This window comes from Heterodontus francisci, chromosome 25, assembly GCF_036365525.1.
Source record: "Heterodontus francisci isolate sHetFra1 chromosome 25, sHetFra1.hap1, whole genome shotgun sequence".
Lineage (NCBI taxonomy): Eukaryota > Metazoa > Chordata > Chondrichthyes > Heterodontiformes > Heterodontidae > Heterodontus > Heterodontus francisci.
In genome coordinates, this window is record NC_090395.1 from 69,703,513 (window position 1) to 69,720,944 (window position 17,432).

Below are 17,432 nucleotides of genomic sequence, written 5' to 3' on the forward strand. Positions count from 1 at the left end.
TTAAACTGAGCTCCCTGCATTCGACCTGAACTGATAGCTTGTCAGGGCTGTTACTGCAAAGGCATCGCCACATCTGTCTGAGGTCATTGGCTGTTATGCAAACCTTTTTATTGAAGCTTATCAGGGCAGAAACTTGGAGCTGAATTTTTTTGCAGAACTGAGACAAGTCTCCTGGGAAAGGACCTGGGCTTTCAATGATCCCGAACAAACAGACATTTAAAAAAAAAATTCAATGCTATTGAGCCTGGTCACCCTGACAACAGGAGGAGGAAGGCATTTGGAATGCTGGTCAAAGAACGAGGCAAACCCATGACACCCTTTTACACGGAGCCAGCCAGCTTGGGTTGTTTGCATTTGAAAAGTTTCAATGTAAACAGACACAGATCTGGCAGTTAGTCTGTGTGCAGCCAAATGACTGACGTGTGACTTTCTTCGCCAAGAGGAGGCTCGTGTGATGAGGGAACTACAACAGCACCAAGTTGCCTTCATATAGCGCCTTTAATATAGTAAAATGTCCCTGGCACTTCACAGGAGCAATTAACAAAACTTTACAGTGAACTTGGTCAAAGATGCAGGTTTTATGGAGCATCTTCAGGAGGGATAGTGGCAGAGATTTAGGGAGGGAATTCCAGAGTTTAAGGCCTAAGTAGCTGAAGGCATGGCCAATGGTTCAGCGTTTAAAGTCGGGGATGTGCAAGAGGTCAGAATTGCAGGAGCGCTAGTGGTCTTGGAGGGCACTAGGAGATTAGAGATGCTGTGGGGGTGGTGGGGGTGGGGGAATGTGAGGCCAGGGAGGGATTTGAAAACAAGGATGAAAACTTTTTTTTTTTAATCAAGGCGTTGCCACAACAGGAACCAATGTAGGTCAGCGAGCATATTGTGATGGGTGAAGGAGTCTCGATGCAGATGAACTGAGAAGGACACCTGTCAGCTCAGAGTAGGGGAGCCCACTTACACTCCAGAACTAAATGATGGATTGGGTGCTGCCTGTTTGAAGGGCAGTATGAATGAGAGAAGCTGGAGGAGGAAGCTCCCTATCCATTAATACTGTTACTTAACAAAAATCTATCAATCTCAGCTTTGAAATTTGAATTGTTTCCCCAGCCTCAGCTATCTTCTGTTTGGGGGGGGGGGGGAGTTGGTGGGGGGAGATTTCAAGGTTTCCATTACCCTTAGTGTGAAGAAATGCTTCCTGACATCACCTCAGAATAGGCTAGCTCGGATTTTAAGGATATGCTCCCTAGTTCTGAACTCTATCTACCCTGACAAATGTGCTCTTGATCTGCAACAGATCGGTGCAGAATTAGCATCAATCAGAGAGAGACCACAGTGTAGCTGGTGAGGGAAATTTTTTAAAAATGTCACACTTGTTTCTCCTCTGAGATTGGAGCTGAGGCAGCTTTACTCTTGTCCCACCCGAGTTGGTGGCACTTGATGCTGGCAATGAGTGCCCAAAACAGAAAGTTTTTAACTTCCTCCAGCACTTACATCCCTCAAGTCTTACTATAAACTATACAGACCATTGGTACGGCCATACTTGGGAGTCATGTGCGCAGTTTTGGTGTCTCTACCTGAAGAAGGACATTTGCCCTAAAGGGAATTCAACGAATGTTCACTTGACTGGCTCCTGGGATGAGGGGGATTGCCCTATGAGGAGAGATGCGTAGACTAAGCCTATACTTCCTGGAGTTTAGGAAGTTGAGAGGTGATCAAACTGAAACATAAAATTCTTAAGGGGCTTGACATGGTAAATACTGAGAAAATGTTTCGGCAGGTTGGGGAGTCTCAAACACGGGTTCACAGTCTCAGAATAAGAGGTCAGCCATTGAGATGAGAAATTTCTTTACTCAAAGAGTTGTGAATCTTTAGAATTCTCTACCTTAAAGAGCTGTGGATGCTCAGTTGTTAAGTATATTCAAGACTAAGATCGATAGATTTTTGGGAACTGTAATCAAGGGATATAGGGGTAGTGCAAGAAGGTAGATCAGCCACGATCTTATTGAATGGCGGAGTAGGCTCAAAGGGCCAAATAGCCTATTCCGGCTCCTATTTCTTATGTTCAACTTGAGCATAAAACTCAACAAAATAAAACAGAACCCTTAAATTTTCTTTTAAATCCCTTTTTCTTGAGACCTCTCAACTCCTGGAATTTTAAACAATAACAATGTCCCACAGCCCCCTTTCCGTTTGGGAGCTGAACCTCGGGGTGACATCAGACAGACACAGAAAAGCTCACCCTGGCTGTGCTAAACATTTGCCTTTTGTCTTCAAAGCTGATTCAGTTAAAGAAAAATGTAAAAATGTCAATGCCTCGCAGTTCTCTGTGGGAGACGGTATGCGTCATCAGTAACCACTGAGTATTCTGATTCAGGTCGTGTGTGTATGTAGAAGACACAGAACAATATTGGGCAAGGAGGAGGTGGGAGCTGTGGAGTTCAGGCTGAATAGCAACTGACCCATTTGATTACTCAGAAGTAGATTTCAAGGAATCAGCCTGAATGGGGGATGAATTTGTGCAGCAATGTGTGATGTGTTACTTATTAAATTATCTCTAAGTGAAAGAAAAAAAAAATGGTGAAACAGCTTACACTCTGTCTGGGGATTCCCAGACTTGGAAAAACAGCAGAATTTGTGTAAATGAAACGTAGAGTTATGGGGAAACAGCTGGGCTGTGGGACTAAATTGGACAGCTCTTTCAAATGAGCCAGCCCAGGAACTGTGGCCCAAATGGCTTCCTTCTGTGCTGTTCGATTCTATGGTTCCATATACATTCACTGAAGTTCTATCTATGTGATCGCCTCCTGCTCTGCATTCTGACACTCTTCCCTTGGTGGTAGTACACACCACCCTCTGTCTGCTATCCTAGCCTCTCTGTTCTCTTCCAGTCTCCCCAAGTCTGTTCTCCACCATGCCCTTCTCCTCACCGTAAAGTGCTCCCAGACATCTTGCTGCAGGTGAGGAGTGTGATAATGTTGTTGTAATATAGCCGTCAGTCAAAAATATTGAACATGAGAATCTGTATTAAATGGGACAGAGGCAAGTGGAATACTCAGTTTCCTGAGCTTCTCCGGTTCCAACTTGAAATGTAATTCTGATGGGAATTCATTGGAGCCCGTATAGACTCTTTTTTTTTTGGTTTTTGCAAGGGTGGAATTTATATAGCACCTTTCACAACCTCCTGTGCAGCCAATGAAAAGCTATTTGAAGTGTGGACGCTGTTGTAATGTAGGAAATGTGGCATTGATTTGTGCAAAGCAACCTCCCACAAACAAGAATGAGATAGTGACTAGAGAATCAGCTTTTTTCATTGGTTCAGCGATAAATAACAACCAAGACGTTGGGAGAATACCTCTGCCCTTCTTCAAAATGGCATCTATTCAGTCTGAGAGGGCAGATGAGGCCTCGTTTTAACGTCTCATCTGAAAGGCGGCACCTTCGATGACGCCAGCTTAGACTTTGAAGTAGGAATTGAAGCTATAGTCTTCTGAATCAGAGGCGGGAGTGCTACCACTGAGCCGAGGCTGACACACTCAGATCAACTAAGCTGTGTCGCTCCCATGCCTGAAGGAGAAAGGCGTAGCAGACTGCAAGTTTGTTTTTTTGCACTGAATTAACCAATGGTACAATGAAAGATCACACTCTGGATATGAAACAGCAGGAGGGTTTGTGGGGGAGGATGGGTGGGGTGGGGGTCAGAGAGGAAATTGGGAAGAATTTAGAAAATATTCAGTAAATATAATACTACAAGAAATGCTTTTAAAGTGGCATGTAGAGGACTGCTAAATAATATCCTTCATCAAGGATTGCATGCTCCATTAAAAACGGGGGTGGGGGGGGGGTGGGGGGGGGGGGCGGAAACTACCTCAAAGTGACAAAAATCTGAACCGTGTTGCAAATGTTATTGTTGCTGGAGATACAGAATCCACTGTAACACAAGCTTTCATGTAGCAATTATACTGTGTCCAATGTGGCACGACAGTGGGTCTTCCTGAAGGGTACATCATCCCTTTAAGTAACATTAAAAAGCATAAAATGTGATGGGATAAAAAAAACACATTGGAGCGACTCAGCGCATTGACAGTTTGGCTAACGTACTTTCGCACCTGCCTGTTTTTTTAAACTAGGGTGTTACGCAAGAGGACAAGTTGATTTGCTGGTTTCAGTATTTCAAAACCAAACATTTTTTTATTGAGCAATGGCTAAGAGGTGAAAACAAAACTATTGAATTGATATTTACCTTGACTAGAGTATATGTCGACTGGATTAAACAGTGTCCCTCTGTACAAACAGACAACACTAGGAATTCAGCGGCACAAAATGGCCCAATAAAAACAGGCGAGGCTCAAACTGACAGGCCTGGAGAGCAACTTCCCATCATATTAACCACAGCATTTACTTTATGTAAATACTTAAGGCAAGTATGAGAAATAAATGCCACATCCCACCTGCTGCATTGTTGGTTGACCATCTCAGGCTTGTGTACCAGGACACAGGTCAGTGCCACACCCATAATCCAGTATGAGGATTTCAGTAACACATAATGTTCATGTCACTGCACTACAGTCACGTGCGTCACAGGTTGAGAAGGCCATTCAGCCCCTCAAACCTGTTCCGCCATTCAAGATGATCATGGCTGATCTGTATCTTAACTCCAGCTACAAGTCTTGGTTCCATATGTCAAGTCACAGCTGGATAGCATAACGTACCTCTATCCTAACTGGAGGAACATCCCTTAAATGCACTAGTGTGACATTTTCCATTTCACCTGAATGGGATCCTGATTTATGCACCAACTGATGCATCAGGGTTGGGCTGAACAAAAAATAAATTACTTCAAATATAATCTTCCCCTTTTAGTTTTATGCCAAGTTATCTTCCTGTATCTGTACTATCGCCTTAGATCTGGGAGGCTGGATGATCACATCTACAGTCATCTCCACAAACACTCCCAATCCTGTTCTTTCATCGACCCACTAGGAGATGAGCTTTAGTTGTGCAGGGAAAAACCTTGTCCAATTTTCATTGGCATCATTCCCTTGGATAACTATCTGAAAAGATTTGCAGGGCTATGGGGAAAAGGCGAGGGAGTGGAACAAGCAGATTTGCTCTTGGAGAGGGCCGGCATGGACACGATGGGCCAAATGGCCTAATTTCTGTGCTATAATCATTCTATGACTCTATTCCATTCCTTACACGCTGCCTATTGCAGATCAAGCTTCAAGTTGAGAGAAATTCAACTCTTGTTGAATCAGAGTTGCTGGGACCTGCTTTAGAATGTGGGCAAGCCCCGTCTGATCCACTGGTACACAGTATAAGGTGGGAATTAATAGGCCAATGCTGCTGGAAGTGTTTGTATCAAGCCTCCTTTCACTGGCTCTGGTGTTTCCTATTTTTTATAAACCAGGTGCTCACCAGATGGCTCAGTCACACTCTCATCAGCCTTGGCCTTCTGTCTCCCTACCCTGCCAACACTTTACCAACTGATCAAATAGCACAAGTTTATAATCAACCAACGGCTCTAGAAATCCACATGAATTGGAACCGGTTATCTAACTGGATCAGCCATTCAAGGTTTTATAGAGTTATACTGTCCCAATGAGGGGCAATTATATTATTGATAGTTCAGAAATTATATATGGCATCTCTCCTGCAGTCCACAGATAAAAGAAAAACAGGCATTTATATAGCACAGGACATTCCAAAGTCCTTAACAGCAAAACTAAGTACTTTTGAAGTATTGTAATATAGGAAATACAGCAGCCAGTTTGCACATAGCAAGATCCCACAAATGACCAGATAATCTGTTTTAGTGAAGTTGATTGAGGGATGACTGTTAGCCAGGACACCAGGGAGAACTCCCCTTCTCTTCTTCACAAAAGTGCCATAGGATCTTTTACGTCCACCCGAGAGCAGATGCGACCTCGGTTTAATGCCTCATGGCACCTCCGACAGTGCAGCACTCCCTCAGTACTGCACCAGCAGGGTCAGATTAGACTTTGTGCTCAAGTCTTTGGAGTGGGGCTTGAACCCACAACCTTCTGACTCAAGGAGGTGGAAGTGCTAACCACTGAGCCACAGCTGACATGTAGTCAGTGAGTAGACCCGCTCCACATGCCTGCCAGGTGAACTTTCTCTAAATGGGTGGACCTCAGTGGGTCTGTAGATGATCGCACTGAGCCATTTCAGACCAGGGCACTTCCAAGTTCAAACTCCTTGGGGAAAGCAGTTCGGGTGTTTAGCATTCCCCTTGGCTAGAGAGGGAGGGGAGGGGGGGAAAAAAAGCAGAAAAAAGTCAGTCAAGGCTCCCACTCCGCTGTTTAAATTGCAGATGAGGATTTCAGGTGGGAATAGGACTGATCAATGTGATGCCCCACATTGCCAAATAGCCTGCTGAGGCCCACACCTGAAGTACAGGCACTTGAGCAAGTTGGGAGGAGGTTCCCCTGGAGCTGCCCTGACTAATGCAAGTCCCCAAGAGAAAAAAAAAGCACAAAACTGGGAAGACAGCTGCTGTCCCCACTCCCTAACCATCCAATTCACTGCACGGTCTCTTTGCTCTTGGGGCAGCTCAGTAACAGATTAACAATAATCGATTGAGAAAGTCATTTTATTGCATGTAATTTACTTGCTGATATTACATTGCAGTCCTGCATTCTGTACTTGTACAGCCTTTTACAATGCAATTCCCATCAGTTTTTATTTGCATACGATATCAAAGGGTAACGTCTCCTTCTTGACATCAATCCACAGCTAAAACAGAAACTAGCAGAACTGAATACTGAGGTATTGTTCCCATCAAACCCATGAATATTTCAAGTGCTATGTAATTAAATCAGGAACAGGCGGAGGCCATTCATCCCTTCAGTCCTGCTTCACCATTCAGTTAGATCATGGCTGATCTGTATCATAACTCCATTTACTTACCTTGGTTCCTTATCCTCAATACCCCTACCTAACAAAAATCGATCAATCTCCATTGCAAAACTTTTAGTTGACACCCACCTCCCCAGCCTCAGCAGCTTTTGGGGGTAGAGAGTCTCAGGTTTTCACTACCCTTTGTGTGTTACGTACTTCCTGGCAACACCCCTGAATGGCCGAGCTTGAGTATTAAGTGCAAGAAGAGCTTTTGGTGATACAATTCTGAGCAAGATTTGATTAGCCAGCTTCAGGCCCAGTTACAACACAATTCCAATTTACTGTATTATGACATGCTGCAAGACGCTGCACTATGACAGTCACTCTTACACGTTGCATTCTTTGGTGCAAGTGTCCACCAGGAAGGCGAACGCAGATTGGACCCCGAGGGTCAGTGAAAAGAAGTGATCTGTAACTTCCCGAAAACATTTCCCGCAGAACACGGCAGCTATTTGGACAGTCATCTGCTTCACATCAGGGATTCTGCATACCTGTTAGCAAGTTTACCCGAATGGGTAATTTGAGACCTGATGTGTGGAGCGTGCTTGGGAGGAACAGGTGAGTTTGGATCTATGGTTCCCAAAGCTCTCCACCACTGGGGGGCTTTCCTCACATGTTTGAGTCTGTTGTGGACTCATTGATAGAGATTGATCACTGTGATTAGTCAACAGCTCCATTGTCGATGTTGCCCAGCTATCAGGCTGATAAAAGACAAAGTAGATGGACCTTGGCTTTTTATCTATCTAGAAATTCCACATTTCTAATTCTCCTGACAGGGGGCACTGGTTTTCTGTTGGCCAAGATGAGACAGGTGTAGATGCCTCACATGCAAAACCCCCAAGCCTTTCTCCATCTTGCTTTCCTTTTACAATCTATAGGTTTACAAATTTCAAAGCTTAGTGTTGGCCTATAATTACTCCTAGATTTCTCTTATCATCTTACTCTTTTCAGACTTGGTGGGATCCTGTACAATGGAGCGAGATTCCGGACCCCAGATTCTCCATTAGGAAATAAAATACAAGTGCCTGTAAACAAAAAATAAAAAGAGGGACAGGAGTTTGAGATGGGCTGGTGGCAGAATGTGTGTGTGGGGGGGAGGGTGGAGAAGAGGGGGGTGGGAGGTAGATGGGAATCTTTAAATAAAATCCAACAAAAATAACTCTACTAATAAAACTCTGGGAGCAAGGAAGAGGCAAAAGGAACAATAAACAAAGATCACTCCACTGTCTCCCCAGCACACCACCACCTCCTGTAACTATCGCCATGATTGTGGGGTCAGTTTACAGCATTACAAATGCACCTTAATTATCCTTCTCTGCAATAGCACTTTCTCCAAAGTGAAAGCAAGTTTTAGAAACCCAACGAGTGCAGATTTAATCAGCACATTTCACCCAGTGACCACTCCTTGAGAGACTTCCTACATATTTAATGAACAGGCTAGCTTTCACACAGCTGCACCTGTTTGAATAATCTCACCCAGGGCTCCAGTCCAGAATACCACCCGTTCAATGAGAGCACTGTTGTGAGAGCCAGTGCGTTCACACAGGCCAACTGACAAGAGCGTTGAGGGGCAGCTCGTCACTCAAGTGAGCACAATGAGCCACTGAGTACTACCCGGCCACTGCATTTATCTGAACTATGGCATGAATTTCCATCGTCTGGCAGCATTGTAATAACAGTAAATTTGTAATAGTTTTAAAAGCATGACAAGAGCATGGGATAAATGCTTTATAAAAATAAACTAGGAGTAAAAAAAAAAAAATCTCGCTTCAAGTACAAGGTTTTCTCAGGATCACTGTGTTGGGGGGAGGGGTAGCCTTCCATTACAATAATAACCCAGCTTGACTTGGATATAAAGGCCATTCCTCCTTGTTACCAGGTCAGAATCCCAGAACTCCCTACCTAACAGCACTGCACACAGAGTGCAGTGGTTCAAGAATAAGGGTCACTACCACCAACTTCTAGGGCAATTAGGGATGGGCAATACCAGCCTTGCCAGCAATGTCCACATTGAGAATAAATATAAAAAACTCTTGTGAACCAAGCTTTTTGTTTTTGTTCGAATATGTGGTATGGTCCCCTTTCAAGGTCTGTCCCTCTAAACACACAAAAAAGCATTTCTGCTTATTGCAGTGGACTTGCAATCTCTCACACTTTGTGGTTGCCAGTTATGGTCTGTTGCTTGAGCACCGAGTGACCCATCCATACCAGATTCTGGGTGAAACGTTAACATATAGCAATGATTTTATAATGACACGGGGCATTCAATCAAATGCCTGCTATTTCTAAATCCGACAGCAAGCTGAACTTCTGCAAGCATAAAGCTTGGTTGAAATTGGGTTTATTTTTAAAGTACCTCATTTAACAGCATGAATTTTGGGATTCAGGATTGTTTGCTCAGACGTTATCACTGAGCAAACAAGCCTGAATCACAAATAGATTCTGTGCTGCTTACATTAGTGCTTTCACTGTAACTCAGGTGCATGAGCACTGTTAATAAGCACAATAGCATGACTCTAATCATTACTCCACGTGTCAAACTGCCATTCTATCCTCTTGAAAGCATTTATTTCGAAGGAGAAAGGGGCAGGGTCAACCCTGTTGAGAAAATCCAATCCCATCAAAGGTAATTTTTTTTTTTCCTAAGGACTTACCCCAGGTACTGAGTCAAAGAAGCCCCAATCCCCAAACTGCATTGTTAAGCTTCCATTTACATGTTCAAATTGACCAGTCAAGGCATACTGGACACACATACACTAAAGCATCCATGTGTCACTTTTGCAAGAGATTGTGTTCCAAAGATTTGACAAAATTTTGACTTTGTTTTGAATAAACTGGGTTCCCTTGTTTAAAGTATCTCAGTATTGCTGTTAAGTTAATTGGAGGCAGGTGGCTGTAGGTGATATTCAACTCAACTGCCCTCTTTGCCTCTGGACTGTCCCCCCATCCTGAACTCTGATCCCTTTTGGAAAGCACATGGGCTTAGAATATGGGGAGAGGATCCCACTTTGGATCATGATGTTCCATGTGGCCAATAAATTCAACCAAACCTCATCGCCTTGACTCATTTGAAGAATTACCTGTCGTGTGAGCTACTGGTAGGTGCCCAATCTCATGGAACTGGACCCCAGTGTGAGCCAGGGTCTTGGAGGGAATGGAGAAAACTGGAAGAGGAGAAGGATCAACAAAAATGGGAAAATAGCTGCACGGAACCAGCTGAGTGGGTGTAATTCAAATTTCTGCAGTTTATAAACTAAATGAGCAGACTTTGGAAAGTTTGAAAAATATTTAGTATGGGATGGTGTACTATGATGTGATTGACAGATTGTGCAGTACAGATTCCTAAAAGATAAAATTTGTGACTTAAGTGAAATATGAAGCAAAGATTCCAATATAAATATCTTAGTATGCCACACTATTCTCCTTTTATTCTTTGGTACAAAGATCCCAATATTATAGTACAACAGTATTTTCACCGGGAAGCAAATATTGGGAAACCATGGATACACAGCCATGATTTTCTGTCCATTAAAATTAATGGATGGAACATCTCAAGCCTATGAACCTGTGATTTTCCAAAGTGCAATCCCTACCGGGGGAGCACCGGATTCAGGAATCACTATGATACCAATGCAGTGAAATGAATAAATCAGAATTAAACCAGTGTCTTTTAATGTACCATTACATATCTTATGTGTTACCCTCAATTCATTGACTAAGATTGCTGCCATCCATGACCGCCATTACTTCACTCCAATGTAACCAGAGAATACAGATTTTCGGTAATTGGCAAAAAATAAAAGGGGGCAGGTGGGGTGGGGGGGGGAAAGAGTGTGGAGAAGAAGAGAATTTCGCCAGGCAGCAATCTGTGATCTGGAATGCGCTACCGGAAAGGGTGATGGCAGTACACTCAATGGTAACTTTCAAAAGGGAACTGGATAAATACTTGAAGGGGAAAGATTTGCAGGGTAAAGATATGGGTCTAATTGGCTGGCATAGGTATGATGGGCTGAATGGCCTCTTTCTGTACAGCATCATTCTATGATTCTAGCTCAGCTCAAAATGCTCTGTCCAGACACAGACAGAATCTGCAGCAACTTTGATATCAGCCTTGGTATGGGGTTTGTGCTGCCAGTACCTAACTCAGGGCCTCATGCACACCCCTCACCACCACCCCATCTCCCTAAACCAGGGTAACACTGAAGCATATGTTTGTCTGACTTCCCAAAACTGCCAACCTATTTACAACTGGGTCTCAGTGAATCTGGTAGGTTTACATGGGGTACTGGGTTGGGTTGCACGGGACCTGTGTGGTGGGAACCAGTGACACAAGTGCCCCTTCAAAGACAATGCAAAAAGCAGATTGAGGGAATCCTCTGCAATTCCAGTGGCCACAGTTGCTGGGGATTTGCACTGCTGTATTCACCAGCCCGAGACTCTCTGCTGTTATACTTTGAGGGGTGGAAAATCATGTGCTGCTGATGTAGAAACAGAAGATTACAGCCACCACGCTCGACACACCCACTATTTTGTCTTACTAAAATCCCAGTAACAGCTCTGAAATGACCACACAATGGGGCAAGCGCAGTGTCAGGCCAAATTTCAGATAAGTATTCAATTTTGGCCCATTATATTTCACCCTTCATGAACTGCTGAAAAAACAGCAGCTAGTCACTAGTCAGTTTTCAATCAGAGGAAAATTAACTGACAGGGTAGCCCTGCCATATGGCCACAGACTGGGGGCGAGAGAGAAAGGCAGTTCCCTTGAAGGAATTTGCTTGTAACAAGCAGAAGCGAACATGCTTTCCCTGAAAGGGAACAGAAAGTGGCCTTTCAGCCCCTCAAGCCCATTCTGCCAATTAGATCATGGTCAATCTGTACCGCAACTCCAATCACCCATCATTGTTCTTTAACCGTTAATATGCTCACACAACAAAAATCTATCAATCTCTGTCTTGAAATTTTAATATATTCTTTGCATGGGATGTGAGCATCACTGGCCAGGCCAGCATTTATTCCCATCCCTAATTGCCCTTGAGAAGGTGACGGTGAGCTGCCTTCTTGAATCGCTGCCGTCCACGTGGGGTAGGTTCACCCACAGTGCTGTTAGGAAGGGAGTTCCAGGATTTTGACCCAGCGACAGCGAAGGAACGGCGATATAGTTCCAAGTCAGGATGGTGTGCGACTTGGAGGGGAACTTGCAGGTGATGGTGTTCCCATGCATCTGCTGCCCTTGTCCTTCTAGGCGATAGAGGTTGCAGATTGGAAGGTGCTGTTGAAGGAACCTTGGTGCATTGCTGCAGTGCATCTTGTAGATGGTACACACTACTGCCAATGTGCGTCGGTGGTGGAGGGAGTGAATGTTTGTGGATGGGGTGCCAATCAAGCGGGCTGATTTGTCCTGGATGGTGGCGAGCCTCTTGAGTGTTGTTGGAGCTGCACCCATCCAGGCAAATGTATTCCATTACACTCCTGACTTGGGCCTTGTAGATGGTGGACAGGCTTTGAGGAGTCAGGAGTCAGCATCCACAACTTTTTATTGGGAAGGGGAGAAGAATTCACCATTTCAGAGAGTGGGAATCCCACTGAATAAGGGATTTGCTGATGACTTGGCAATAGAACCATACACGGGGAAACTCCTGAAATTCTCATCTGGCCAGAGAGGCCCTGATAACAAGAAAGCAACAGCGAAGGATCAGAATTGGGACTTACTAACAATTTGCTGTCAATCCATGAGCAGCATCTCAATGGTGCTGTTGCTACACTCTGGGGAAAGGGAACCTCTTCTACCCAAGACCAGGTTGCACAGAAGATTAAAGCAGACCCACTAACCGAGGCCAGCAGCTTGCAGTCCTCACAAAGAAATCCCATGTAATAGAACCGACATTTGACCTATTCAGCCGCCATAACCCACCAGCCTTGCTTAAAAATGGCTAGGGCGGTGAGATATGATTCACAGCCACCTGGGAAAAGTGCAGGAAATCCATTGGGATCGATATTTGACTTAATTGGAAATCGGCAACAATGATCGTGTCGATAACCAGAAGTATCAGCTATTGTTATCTTCACACAGAAATATAACGCCATGAGATCACCAACAGAAGCGTGTTCAGATTGTTAGTTCTTAGTTAAAACCTACACAGCATCTAACCCATATTAAATGTATTATTAACTGGATCTGCCACATACATAAAAAAAAAGATCATTTAAAAATATTTTCCCTGTGAAACACATTTCCACATCAACAATGAAAACACACACACACATAGCTTTTTACAAACTCTAAAGAGAAACTGGAGCACGTCCCTGGGTGGGGGAAGCGAGCACCTCAGCCTTGAGATCCTGGTCAGCCGTGTAACAAGTAATATCTGCCCCAGATCTGTCAGAAAATGAGTTGTGTTTGTGAGTAGAAGCGCCGATGGAGCAGATTTGATCAGTAGAATTGGGCGCTGAGTGAAATGAAGTGAAGCGAGTTTATTAAAGACAAGGCGCTGAGGGCTCCGGGGAAATTAACAGCGAGTCGATTTCACTGACTCGCTCAGGAGAGAAGCCGCCAGCATCTCAGCAGCAACAACCCTTCCGTGCAGTAATTCTACCCGTACACCACCGAGCAGAAAATTAGATCTTCATTTGTGATCAATTTTAGATGATATGCAAATTTAATATATTAAAAAAAAATGACGAATTCTCACCACTCGGCCGGATCTGTCAACCGCTTTCTTCACTTTGCCGTAAGTGCCTTTCCCCAAGGTTTCGCGGAACTCGTAGCGGTGTCTCAGGTTGTGCTTGTGGTGGTGTCTCTTCACCGCCTGGCGCTTCATCTCGGCCAGCGGCAGAGGATGATCCCTGCCGCCACTTACTGAAGGCGAACAGGCGGCACCCAGGGCCGAGCCCCGGCTCAGACAGGGAGAGGCTGGATCCATGAGAGAGAGAGAGAGAGAGGGAGGGATGGATGGAAGGAAGGAGATCCGAAGGAGGAATGAAAAAGTATCGGGAGGCTGTAAGAGGAGCGGAGGGAGAGAGAGAAACGATGTAAATGTAGCAGATCAGAGCTTCGTGGTAAAGTAACACATTGTTACTGTTCGCTCATTGTGCAGGTAATAAGGATACAATGCATCCGCTCACTAACACAGTTGCAATAATCCAGATCCCAGTCGCGTGTGGACCCTTCAGCAGCCGCCTAATTAGCCTAACCCCGCCCCTTTGCGTCACAGTCAAATAGCCCCGCCCCATGACTCGTCATTGGTCGAGCGCCTCCAGACCCAGCTCAGTTATCTTTACCAAACTTATATTTTTTCTGGTCAACGCAAGTTATTGGTAGTTTAGAAGATGCTCCACTTACCAAACCCTCCTACCTTGCTGTTGTTATATTCACCTGTGATTAGGGAAGCCGCCACTGGTTATTCGACTGCTAGGGGCATCATCGCCAAGCACATTTGCCAGTCGGGGCGGCTGGAGAGAGAGCAGGAGCAGGAAGAATATAAGCATTTTTTTCCCCTCTCTTCCCCCTTTGCCCAGATGTACTGAGAGGCAAATTGAAGCAGCCCCTTAACTCTGAACCCCGCCTGAGCTACCCTGAGGACGGAAGGCACACTGATCCCCGAGAGCTGAGCAGTCAGACCGGCCAACCCAGCAAAGGACATTAATGCAAAATACAGATGGTGCTGGAAATCTGAAATAAAAACAGAAATTGCTGGAAATCCATAGTAAGAGAGATCAGGCAGCGTCTGCAGGAGAGAGATAAACAAAGTGAATGTTTCAACTTGATGACCATCAGAACTGACTTCCATATGTGTGTTAAAAACCGTGATACATCAGCTCGCCAGGGACTTTACTGGGATTGGGTGACAGAATTACATCAGGTCTTCTGCACAGAATTAAAAATTAAAAGTGGAAAGCGACGTCATTGAAGTGTGTGTACAGGAACCAAAATTCCCCAGGTGGAAACACGTGAACAGAGTTCTTACAGTGAACAGTTCCCGGAATTAATTAGCAATTACAAAAGAATCCTCGAGATTACCTGGTAACATAATCGGTTCCTGTTTCTAATCGAATCGCACTGCCTCCTACCGAAACACGAGTGGCCAAGACATTGGATCAGGCCAGGTGTCTCTCTGGTGATGCCTGCCTCAGTCGATGGTGGCGGCACTTTAAAAGTCTGAGATTTTCAGTCTCATACATTCAGAGTGTGTCCCCGTTTATTAAACTGATCATTAAAGCATTCCCAACCTGGCAGCTGTTTTGGTGAAGCATCTGAAATGTTATCAGTGAACAAACCTTTTTTTTAACCCTTCAAATGACTGCCCCCCCCCCCCCCCCACCCCTCCCGGAAGATTGGGTGGCTGCTGTGCAATATCAAAGTGGTCATTTTTCAGCTATTCCACCGTGGGTGCCATCCCAGTCGAACCTGATCCTGGCCCTCCCTGATGTCATTATATTTTGCTGTGCACAGTAATGAAAAGGTGGAGACTCGAGCTAATTGCCTTCTTCCCCACAACCCCGATCTTGGGGCACTGCACCTCCGGGTGCAGGTACTATCTCTGTCTTGCCCACTAGGACGTGCAGGGATACCAGACACCACAAGCATTCCCAATGGTCTCGATCAATCAGGAGATGTAAGCACTTCAACCCAGGAACAATGGCTGCACAAGGTCCAAGAACAATGATTTTTCTCAGTAAAGATTAACCATGAATAACTAGCTATGAAGCAGAGATTAGTTACTGTTAGCAATTTGCAAAAGTTTCCACTTTTTTTGGCCTGTATTTATTTTTTGATTTAAAAAAAGATCTTAAAGCGACACTGCAGTAAAATGGCCCAAGGATGCGACAGCGAGGGACGTACAATTGTTGACTGTCTCTCTTCAGCTGAGAATAGTGAGTGAAATTAAGGAAGCACTTTTTCACCCAAAGAGCAATGGAAATGCAGAATTTTCACCCTCCTTTGTGGGGGGTCAATTAAAAAATGTAGCATCAAGATTGACAGATTTTTATTGGGTAGAGATATCAAGGGTATGAAGCAAAGGTGGGTAAATGACAGATTTCATCATTTGTGCAGACACCTTGTTCCAATAAAGAACTCAGTTAGGCACCGAGTGGGATGTGAAAAGGTTCAGTATTCCCAAAATTGATTTACAGTCCAAATATGGGCAGAGTGACTACATCAGGCGAGCATGGGAAGGGGCTGTGTGACTTCCAGTTCTGTAGCGACATCGGGAATTCAGCATTGTTTTACTTTCCTGAGTCTGTTTGATTGACATGGTGCCTGCGATTAATCATGGGTGACATAACCACTGAAAAACAATGAACTCATAATCTAAAGAAGAAAAGTCCCCAGTGAAATTGCTTAGACAGGAAAACATGTCTTTAGCACTACTATACTATATACACTATACTTTATACCAATATAGGGTAATACGCATTGAATTCTCCAGTGCTGATGTCTCTTTGCTTACCAGCTTTCCTTAGTCTCTGGTTATCAGGAGACTTCCGCACATAATCCAGGCTGGCGCTCCAGTGCAGTAGTGAGGGAGCGCTGCACTGTCGGAGGTGCCATCTTTCTGAAGGGATGTTAAGCCAAGGCTCCGTCTGCCCTTTCAGACTGACAGAAAATATTTCATGGCATTGTTTCCAAGAAGAGCCGAGAGTTCTCCCCTGCTGTCCTGGCCAATACTTACCCCTCAACCAACATCAGTAAATCAGATCATCTGCTCACTATCACATTGCTGTTTGTGGGAGCTTGCTGTGTATAAATTGGCTGCCGTATTTCCTACACTACATCACTTGACTGCACTTCATTGGCTCTTAATTCTTTCTGGTGTTCTTTTTTTTCTCTTCCTTTCTTTTTCTTTTATTATTATTGTTGGAGATCTGTCCCTCAGGCAGGATCTGTAAGGTCCCAAACAAGCTATTTGAATTTCCTAGTCAACTTTTCTCCCTTAACCCATGATTGCTGTTGAGTGGAATGGCGGGTGGACACATTACAGTCACTGCATGTCAAATATAATTTATTCTCTTTGGTATTTCCACGATGTAGAGAATCTCTACATAAATGCAAGTATCTCTTTCCTTTTAACAAGCAGAAATTTCCTTCTGCTCGCAAAAAGAGTCATACTCATCTATTTTAAAGCTGTTTTATTTGCTTTTGTTATATGCTGTCCTGCAGAGATTTCTCCCTGCGGTACATTTCTACAGGAACTCGTGATAGATCTTTTTAAAGCAAACAGTGATGTCAGGGTAACAGACTCTCTCTCTTCTGCTTCCTTGGCTGCAGTGCCCCGATGATGTAATTCTTCAGGGTCATAGGCTACCCGGTACCTGACATCAATTGTCCTCAGGGTTAAAGGTCAATGCTGCTCTGAACTTTCTTCCCTTGTTCCTTCTCACCACCAAGCACACTTGTCTGCAAGCTCTTTCTCCTCTCTGCATTCCCACTGTGTAGAAACTAAGGGCTGGATTTTCCCAGATCCATGGAGACAGAGTTGAGGGCAGGGGGATTAGAAAAATAGGATGGGGGGAGA

At 44.5% G+C, this 17,432-nt stretch overlaps 1 protein-coding gene across 3 annotated transcripts in view; it reads right to left on the reverse strand.

The window, feature by feature from the left end:
- Window positions 1–15,102, reverse strand: part of nuak2 (NUAK family, SNF1-like kinase, 2) — a 41,236-nt gene extending 26,134 nt beyond the window's left edge. Inside the window, exons 1-2 of one of the 3 annotated variants that reach the window (XM_068057462.1) lie at window positions 14,936–15,102; window positions 13,608–13,913 (exon numbers count right to left, since the gene is read on the reverse strand). In XM_068057462.1, the coding sequence (XP_067913563.1) occupies window positions 13,608–13,838 (231 nt within the window). In that variant the 5' untranslated portion in view covers window positions 13,839–13,913; window positions 14,936–15,102. Of the gene's footprint in view, window positions 1–13,607; window positions 13,914–14,257; window positions 14,691–14,935 lie in introns of those variants that run through there. The other 2 variants (XM_068057461.1, XM_068057463.1) reach the window with 2 other exon arrangements.
- Between the last annotated feature and the right edge of the window lie 2,330 nt (window positions 15,103–17,432).